Raw genomic sequence first — 10,087 nt, forward strand, 5'->3', positions numbered from 1 at the left:
CATCCATGCTAATCCTCCCCTTTTTGCTGAGGAAGACCGGCTCTGAGCTAACATCTATTGCCAATCCTCCTCCTTTTTTTTGGTTTTCCCCCCAAAGCCCCAGTAGATAGTTGTATGTCATAGTTGCACATCCTCCTAGTTGCTGTATGTGGGACGCCACCTCAGCATGGCCGGAGAAGCGGTGCACCGGTGCGCACCCAGGATCCGAACCTGGGCCGCCAGTAGCGGACTTAACAGCTAAGCCACAGGGCCAGCACCCACCTAGATTTTAATACAGAGTATTTTAACTAAATTTTGGTGAGAAAGTGAGAAGAAATACAATTATGATAAATCAATTTCCGTAAGAAGTTGAATGCATATTGTCATGTTTTTTAATATTGACACAGGAATTAGCATTTAAATGTTGTTTTGGAAATTTAGCATATGAAACTTTTGACTCACTAGAGAAATATTAGTAATAAATGTAAAATATAGTACTGACATTATTGTTATATATGTATGTATGTAATGTTGACAGCAAAATTTTAATTAGTTTTAAAGCCAAATACCAGTAAGATGAGTGATCATTTTTTCTTTGCTTATTTTTTCACTTTGAAATTTTAAGATTAATATAAATTTTTCCCTAGTAATAAAAAACAGACAGATGGCTACAGTTAACTTAATAAACATTTAATTACAGTTGAACATGTTTCTCCTCCCCTCCAAAAAATTTTCCTATTTCAGTTAATATAATTGAATATCAATCTTTTAATTATATTCCATGTATTATTGCAGTTATGAACAAAAGTTCTTCAAAGACTTCTTCCATACCTCTGAATAAATCTCATAGTCCTGAATAATTTTCTCAGGGCCACCTTCATCTCCTCATTCTGGAGACTATAAATCAAGGGGTTGAAAAATGGAGTGATCACAGAATAGGACAAAGTGACATATTTCTGGATCCCTGCTGGATTGCCTGCTGTTGGGCTCACATATACAACCATGATAGAGCCATAGAACAGAGACACCACAGCCAGATGGGAGCCACATATGGAGAAGGCCTTACGCCAGCCTTCTGCTGAAGGGACCTCGAGCACAGCATTAATCACCAGGATGTACGAGCTGGTAATGAAGAGCAAGGTGGGGAAAATGAGGACTGAGTTAAAGATGGCACAGAGAGGGAGTCAAGATGGCGGCGTAGGCAGACTCTGAACTCACCTCCTCCCGTGGACACAGCCAATTTACAACTACTCGTGGAAAAATTACCCCTGAGACAGAGCTGAAAACTGGATAAGAGGAACTCCTGCAACAACGGACAATCCTAACTGGGGTGGAAGAGGCAGAGACTCCCTTCCGGAGAGGAAAAACGCCGCCTTCACAAGCCGCCAGCTTCACGGCCGCCGGGAGCAGCTCACAGGTACGCAGCCTCCCTGGAGGCGCGGGGCCCTGAGCCGGGAGCGCCCCCGCTGTGGGCATTGTGTGGACCCAGCACAATCGAGACCAGCGGCATAATATCTGACTTTGCTGCTACTAAAGCATTGGGTAGCATCCCCAGAAAACCCGGCTCACAAAGAAACTAAAACTGGCTCTTAAAGGGCCGGCGCACAAACTCACCCGTTCCAGAAAGCATCCTAAAATCACCAGAAAGAAAGGTGCACACTGCTTTGGTGACAAGAGACTCACCTAATAGGCCCTGAGTGCATCTCGGTGAGGGGTGAGACCTCTCCAGGGACTGGGACATTGGCGGCGGCCATTGTTGTGGCCTGGTGTGAGCCTGCTGACACAGACGCCATTGGAGTTTTCCCTGAGACCTGCTAGCCCAGGGTCTGCTCCACCCGCTAGAGCACCGATTTAATCCAGCTCAGCCAGGGCAGGCAGCCCACCCTAGAGACTGGCCCCACCTAACAACAAACCCTCAGGCAACATGTGGGCCTGCATAGATTGGTGACTGGATTTTCTGCAGCCTGGCAACTGAGCTGACTTGAGCGGGGCAGGGTGTGCACAAGGAGCGGGTGGAGAGTGTGGGGTGGTGGCGGAGTGTGTGGGGCTCCCGCCGTGGAGAGACTGGGTGCGCTTGGGGAGGTCGGGGCGCTCACACGGGGCAGGACTGTGTTGACTGTGTGTGTGGACCTGTGGGCGGCAGGGCTTGTCAGCTGCAGAAGACTTGTGCTTCTCAAAGACCCACATAGGAGGTTTGCCCCACCTTCCAAAGCCTGAAACAATTGGGTGCTCCTGTGCCTAAGGCCAGCCCCACCCAGCTGCAATCCTCAGAGAGCTGACAAGAGACCTAATAGGCTAGAGGTTTACAGCAATTCTAAGGCCCTGAGCCTAACAACCTGCCACGCTGGGGGCCTACTCACTTAAAAGAAATACTGCAACACAAATGTGGTATTAGAACTTGCAGCCAACTGTGCTGGGGCTTCTCACACCTGATAAAGAGACTGAAGGGCCCACAACAACTACAAGCAGCTGAGCATTACAACAGCTGGCCAGGAGCATAACTCAGCCTCCCTGGGCGCCTATAGGGAGAGCTAACAGGCCACAATAGAAGCACACACGTAGCCCACATAGGGGCCACCCCTGGAACATTGAGAACTGAGGGAAGCACACTGGAAGCCTCCTAAGCCATCACTTACATAAGGTCACCTATCCAAGAGCAGGAGACGTAGCTGACCTACCTAATACATAGACACAAGCACAGGGAAAGAGGCAAAATGAGGAGGCAAAAGAATACATTCCAAGTAAGGGAACAGGACAAAACCCCAGAAAAGGAACTAAGTGAAACAGAAATGAGCAACCTACCCGACAGAGAGTTCAAACTAAGAGTGTTAAGGATGCTAACTGATCTGGGGAGAAGAATAGATGAACTCAGTGAGAATGTCAACAAAGAAATGGAAGATATAAAAAGAACCAATCAGAAATGAAGAATACAATACTGGAAATGAAAAATTCATTAGAGGGACTCAAAAGCAGAGTAGAGGATACAGAAGAACGGATCTGTGAGCTGGAAGAAAGACTAGAAGAAATTACCCAAGGTGAACAGGTAAAAGAGAAAAGAATTAAAAAGAGTGAGGACAGTCTAAGGGACCTCTGGGACAACATCAAGCGCACTAACATCCGTGTTATAGGTGTCCCGGAAGGAGAAGAGCGAGACAAGGGGGCAGAGAATCTATTTCAAGAAATAATAGATGAAAACTTCCCTAACCTAAGGAAGGAAACAGACATCCAGGTACAGGAGGCACAGAGAGCCCCAAACAAGATAAACCCAAAGAGGCCCACACCAAGACACATCATAATCAAAATGTCCAGAATTAAAGATAAAGAGAGAATCCTAAAAGCCGCAAGAGAATGTCAAGTTACATACAAAGGAAACCCCATAAGGCTATCAGCTGACTTCTCAGCAGAAACCTTACAGGCTAGAAGAGAATGGCACGATATAGTTAAAGTGCTAAAAGGAAAAAACTTACAGCCAAGAATACTCTACCCAGCAAGGTTATCGTTCAAAATGGAAGGAGAGATCAAAAATTTCCCAGACAAGCAAAAATTAAAGGAGTTTGTCACCAAGAAACCAGTGTTACAAGAAATGTTAAGGGGACTGATTTAAGGGGAAAAGAGAAGACCACAAATAGGAAAAATTATCTATTTCCACGATTAGAACGTAATGGATACAAATGCACAAAAAGGAAGTTGGATATGATATCAAAAACAAAAGGAGGGAGGAGGGTAGTTAAAGAGTACAGCTTTCAGACAGAGGTCAAACTAAAGTGACCATCAATTCTGTATAGAAGAAGTAAGGAACAGAGAAGGACTACTAAAACACTGAGGGAAAAAAAAAAAAAAGTTAAAAAATGGCAGTAAGTACATACTTATCAATAGCTACTTTAAACGTCAATGGACTAAATGCTCCAATTAAAAGGCATAGGGTGGCTGACTGGATAAAAACAAGACCCATATATATGCTGCATACAAGAGACACACTTCAGACCTAAAGACACTCACAAACTGAAAGTGAAGGGATGGAAAAAGATACTCCACGCAAATGGCAATGAAAAGAAAGCAGGGGTAGCAGTACTCATATCAGACAAAATAGACTTTAAAACAAAAACTGTAAAACGAGACAAAGAAGGGCATTACATAATGATCAAGGGAACAATCCAACAAGAGGATATAACACTTGTAAATATCTACGCACCCAATGTAGGTGCACCTAAATATATAAAGCAATTATTAACAGACATAAAAACAGAAATAGACAGTAACACAATAATAGTAGGGGACTTTAACACTCCACTTACACCAACGGATAGATCATCCAAACAGAAGATCAATAAGGAAACATTGGCCTTAAATGACACACTAGAACAGATGGACCTAGTAGATATATACAGAGCATTCCATCCAAAAACCGAAGAATACACGTTCTTTTCAAATGCACATGGAACATTCTCCAGGATTGATCACATATTAGGCCACAAAACAAGTCTCCATAAATTTAAGAAGATTGAAATAATACCAACCATCTTTTCTGACCACAACGGTATGAAACTAGAAATCAACTATAGGAAGAAAATCAGAAAAGCCACAAATACATGGAGATTAAACAAAATGCTACTGAACAACGATTGGGTTAACGAAGAAATCAAAGAAGAAATCAAAAATACCTGGAGACAAATGAAAATGAAAATACGACATGCCAGAATTTATGGGATACAGCAAAAGCGGTTCTAAGAGGGAAGTTTATAGCAATACAGGCCTATCTCAACAAACAAGAAAAATCTCAAATAAACAATCTAACAATGCACCTAAAGGAACTGGAAAAAGAAGAACAAACAAAGCCCAAAATCAGTAGAAGAAGGGAAATAATAAAAATCAGAGCAGAAATAAATGAAATAGAGACCAAAAAAACAATAGAAAAAATTAATAAAACCAAGAGCTGGTTCTCCGAAAAGATAAACAAAATTGACAAACCTTTAGCTAGACTCACCAAGAAAAAAAGAGAGAAGGCACAAATAAGTAAAATCAGAAATGAAAGAGGAGAGGTTACAACAGACACCTCAGAAATACAAAAGATTATAAGAGAATACTATGAAAAACTATATGCCAACCAATTCGACAATCTGGAAGAAATGGATAAATTCTTAGAATCATACAACCTTCCAAAACTGGATCAAGAAGAAGTAGAGAATTTGAATAGACCAATCACCAGTAAGGAGATCGAAACAGTAATCAAAAACCTCCCCAAAAATAAAAGTCCAGGACCAGATGGCTTCCCTGGTGAATTCTACCAAACATTCAAAGAAGAGTTAATACCTATCCTTCTCAAACTCTTCCAAACAATTGAGGAGGGGGAAGCTCCTAACTCATTCTACGAAGCTGACATTACCCTGATACCAAAACCAGACAAGGACAACACAAAAAAGAAAATTACAGGCCAATATCACTGATGAACATCGATGCGAAAATCCTCAACAAAATACTAGCAAATCGCATACAACAATACGTTAAAAGATTATACACCATGATCAAGTGGGATTTATTCCAGGGATGCAGGGATGGTTTAACATTCGCAAATCAATCAACGTAATACACCACATTAATAAAATGAAGAATAAAAATCACATGATCATCTCCATAGATGCAGAGAAAGCATTTGACAAGATACAGCATCCATTTATGATAAAAACTCTGAATAAAATGGGTATAGAAGGAAAGTACCTCAACATAATAAAGACCATATATGAGAAACCCACAGCTAATATCATCCTCAATGGTGAAAAACTGAAAGCTATCCCTCTAAGAACAGGAACCAGACAAGGATGCCCACTGTCACCACTCCTATTTAACATAGTATTGGAAGTCCTAGCCAGAGCAATCAGGCAAGAGAAAGAAATAAAAGGGATCCAAATTGGAAAGGAAGAAGTGAAACTGTCACTATTTGCAGATGACATGATTTTATATATAGAAAACCCTAAAGAATCCACCAGAAAACTTTTAGAAGTAATAAACGACTATGGTAAAGTTGCAGGATACAAAATCAACATACAAAAATCAGTTGCATTTCTGTACACTAACAACGAAGTAGCAGAAAGAGAAATTAAGAATACCATCCCATTTACAATTGCAACAAAAAGAATAAAATACCTAGGAATAAACTTAACCAAAGAGGTGAAAGATCTGTACACGAAAACTATAAAACATTGCTGAAAGAAATTGAAGAGGACACAAAGAAATGGAAAGATATTCCGTGCTCTTGGATTGGAAGAATTAACATAGTTAAGATGTCCATACTTCCTAAAGCCATCTATAGATTCAATGCAATCCCTATCAAAGTTCCAACAACATTTTTCACAGAAATAGAACAAAGAATCCTAAAATTGATATGGAACAACAAAAGACCCGAATAGCTAAAGGAATCCTGAGAAAAAAGAACAAAGCTGGAGGTATCACACTCCCTGATTTCAAAATATACTACAAAGCTATAGTAACCAAAACAGCATGGTACTGGCACAAAAACAGACACACAGATCAATGGAATAGAATCAAAAGCCCAGAAATAAACCCACACATCTATGGACAGCTAATCTTCGACAAAGGAGCCAAGAACATACAATGGGGAAAAGAAAGTCTCTTCAACAAATCGTGTTGGGAGAACTGGATAGCCACATGCAAAAATGAAAGTAGACCCTTACCTTACACCATACACAAAAATTAACTCCAAATGGATTAAAGACTTGAATGTAAGACCTGAAACTGTGAAACTTCTAGAAGAAAACATAGGCAGTACGCTCTTCCACATCAGTCTTAGCAACATCTTTTCAAACACCACATCTGACCAGGCAAGAGAAACAATAGAAAAAATAAACAAATGGGACTACATCAAACTAAAAAGCTTCTGCACAGCAAAGGAAACCATCAACAAAACGAAAAGACAACCTAACAATTGGGAGAAGATATTTGCAAACCATACATCTGATAAGGGCTTAATCTCCAAAATATATAAAGAACTCATGCATCTCAACAACAAAAACTACCAACCCAATTAAAAAATGGGCAAAAGACCTGAACAGACATTTCTCCAAAGAAGATATACAGATGGCCAACAGACACATGAAAAAGATGTTCAAAATCACTAACTATCAGGGAAATGCAAATCAAAACTACAATGAGATATCACCTCACGCCCGTCAGAATGGCTATAATTAACAAGACAGGAAACAACATGTGTTGGAGAGGTTGTGGAGAGAAGGGAACTCTCATACACTGCTGGTGGGAGTGCAAACTGGTGCAGCCACTATGGAAAACAGTATGGAGATTCCTCAAAAATCAACGATAGAACTACCATATGATCCAGCTATTCCACTGTTGGGTATTTATCCAAAGAACTTGAAAACACCAATTTGCAAAGGTACATGCACCCCTGTGTTCATTGCAGCCTTATTCACGATAGCCAAGACTTGGAAGCAACCTAAGTGCCCATCAAGGGACGAATGGATAAAGAAGCTGTGGTATATATACACAATGGAATACTACTCAGCCATAAGAAACGATGAAATCCAGCCATTTGTGACAACATGGATGGACATTGAGGGTATAATGCAAAGTGAAATAAGTCAGAGGGAGAAGGTCAAATACCGTATGATTTCTTTCATTAAGTAGTAGATAATAACAACAATAAACAAACACATAGGGACAGAGATTGGATTGGTGGTTACCAGAGGGGAAGGGGGGAGGGAGGAGGGTGAAAGGGATAATTCGGTACATGTGTGTGGTGATGGGTTGTAATTAGTATTTTGGTGGTGAACATGATGTAGTCCATGCAGAAATAGAAGTACAATGATGTACACCTGAAATTTTTACAATGTTATAAACCAATGTTACTGCAATAAACAAAAAATTAAAAAAAAAAAAAAAAAAAAAAAAGATGGCACAGATGATCTCAGTGGCAGGAGCTGGCACACAGGACAGCTTTATAAGGGGTCCCGGGTCACATAGGAAGTGATCAACCTTATTGCCACAACAAAATGGGAGCTGAGAGATTAAGTAAACAGGCAAGAAGAAGTAAGAGAAGCCACACACCCAGCAGCCAGCTCCCATTCTGATGCAGCGTTGAACTGTCATGACAGTGGGGTAGTGCAGCGGTCTGCAGATAGCAAGGTACCTGTCAAAGGCCATGGCAGACAAGAAGAAGGTCTCAGTGGTGCCCATGGAGAAGAAGAAGTAAAATTGGAGGAAGCAGCCAGAGACAGAGATGGTGGTGTTCTCAGAGAGAAAGTTGGCTAGCATCTTAGGGACAGTGGAAGTGGTAAACCAGATCTCCAAGAAGGAAAAATTGGCCAGCAGGATGTACATGGGAGTTTGTAGTTGATGGTCCCACCTCAGAGCACAGATAATGCACAAGTTTCCAATTAGTGTCAGAATATATGTCCCAGAGAAGATTGAAAAGAGGATGATTTGAACTTCCCAGGTATAAGGGAAGCCTAAAAGGATGAATTTACTCACAGAGCTAGAGCAATTATTTATGTTGAAATATTGGTTTGTTTTTAAAGCTGTAAAAACAACAGATTTCCATATTAGAAGTGGCCTTACATAGTATTACACATTAGGGCAGATGCCTTCTTTAGGGTCATATCATTGTTCATGTCTGTAAATAACAAAATACCATGACGCATGCAGTAATATTTCCATGATTTTCAGGTATTCATAATCCTATTCTGGACATAATAAATAAAAGTGAAAATTTTCCTGTCATCTTGAGGTTTACAATCAAGGCTAGTTGGTATTGACAATAATCAAGCATGTACAGGACCTACAATTTTAGGTCAAGCAGTGAATAAATAAAAACTGAGTTAACACAGCCAAAACAACTCAGTGCTTGTGACATACAAATATATTAAAGATATTGATATTCAATATTCTTTGCTCTATTGTGAGAGAAATGTATCAAGCTTATTTGAGGACAATACCACTAGACATATACTTTTTGCAACTTAGTTGATTTCAGTTTTATTGTGTTGGGTTATCAGAAACACTCCTGTATCAGTTTTAGAATAGATTATAAACGAATAAAAATAAAAATTTATTAGAAGATTTCACATTTTAATTCCTCTCTTCAGTAAAAAATACACTCAAAACGAGTCACTGATAATCTGCCTTATTTTATGAAGAAACTTAAGAAACCAAGCTCTATAATAACATTGTCCTTCATATCGATCTAACATTTTCCTAGAAATCACGCTCAATTCCTAAACTATGTGATGATGTTTTTTAAGATTACATTTGATTTAAAATACATTAATAGATATTCAAATCAAATACATATCATTTATAAAGGTATGTACAAGTCAGTTATGCTCACAAAGGCTGTTCCTCAAATTTTGCAATCTCACACGCTAATAAAATGTCCTTGTCTCCTAGCCTCTGAAAGTAACAGACAGTAACAGGGATAGGCAATATATCACTTAAAGTTACATTGAAGAAAGTTGTATCCACTTTCATTTTCTGGAATTTTCCCTGCCTTAGAGTACGAACACCCTCATATAAAGTAGGAATACAAAGGAGGAACTAGCAAGCCTCTTTAAAAGTTCTAGTAAATTTTTGAAGTAATATTTTTTTGTAAGTTCTCAGAAAATAATCCTGGCTTTTATTCTGGAGACGGAATACTTTTATAATTCACATACTAAGTGGTAGAATATAAAACTAGAGGGGTGAAAGGAGAAAATAGGGGAGCTCGGAGTCATGTGAGCTTTACGTTACCTGAAGATACAAGGTGAGTATCATAGAAATCTGTATGGTTGAGTGTCATCTTCCACATCAGAGTGCAAACTGTAGTCTCAGATCTCAGAAAAACCAAACATAATCGTGTTCCGTGCAATATTGTGGGAATTCATATGAACTGCTGAGAGGGCTTTTAGGAGCAAGAATATTATGAGATTCAAAAAAACAGTGGTGGACACTCTCTGGGATTGCCTCTGTAATTCTCTTGCTTATATAAACTGAAAAAGCAACAGGAAACTTGACAGTTGAAAAGAGAATAATAGTCTCATGATCCAGAATCAAATGAACAATTAAAATATGGAGCCCTTTTATCTCTGTAAAGACCATCTCTGGG

At 39.7% G+C, this 10,087-nt stretch overlaps 1 protein-coding gene across 1 annotated transcript; it reads right to left on the reverse strand.

Annotated features, from left to right (window-relative positions):
* Window positions 1-554: 554 nt before the first annotated feature.
* LOC101388639 (olfactory receptor 11H7-like) lies at window positions 555-9,781 on the reverse strand. Its single transcript, XM_087429064.1, has 3 exons — window positions 9,733-9,781; window positions 7,911-8,525; window positions 555-1,156 (listed from the first exon to the last, which is right to left on the reverse strand). The coding sequence occupies exons 1-3, from the start codon at window positions 9,779-9,781 to the stop codon at window positions 792-794; spliced, it is 1,029 nt and encodes a 342-aa protein (XP_087285190.1). The 3' UTR covers window positions 555-791.
* Between the last annotated feature and the right edge of the window lie 306 nt (window positions 9,782-10,087).

Source organism: Ceratotherium simum, chromosome 3, assembly GCF_057802395.1.
Source record: "Ceratotherium simum simum isolate JZ-2026a chromosome 3, ASM5780239v1, whole genome shotgun sequence".
In the NCBI taxonomy this organism is placed as follows: domain Eukaryota; kingdom Metazoa; phylum Chordata; class Mammalia; order Perissodactyla; family Rhinocerotidae; genus Ceratotherium; species Ceratotherium simum.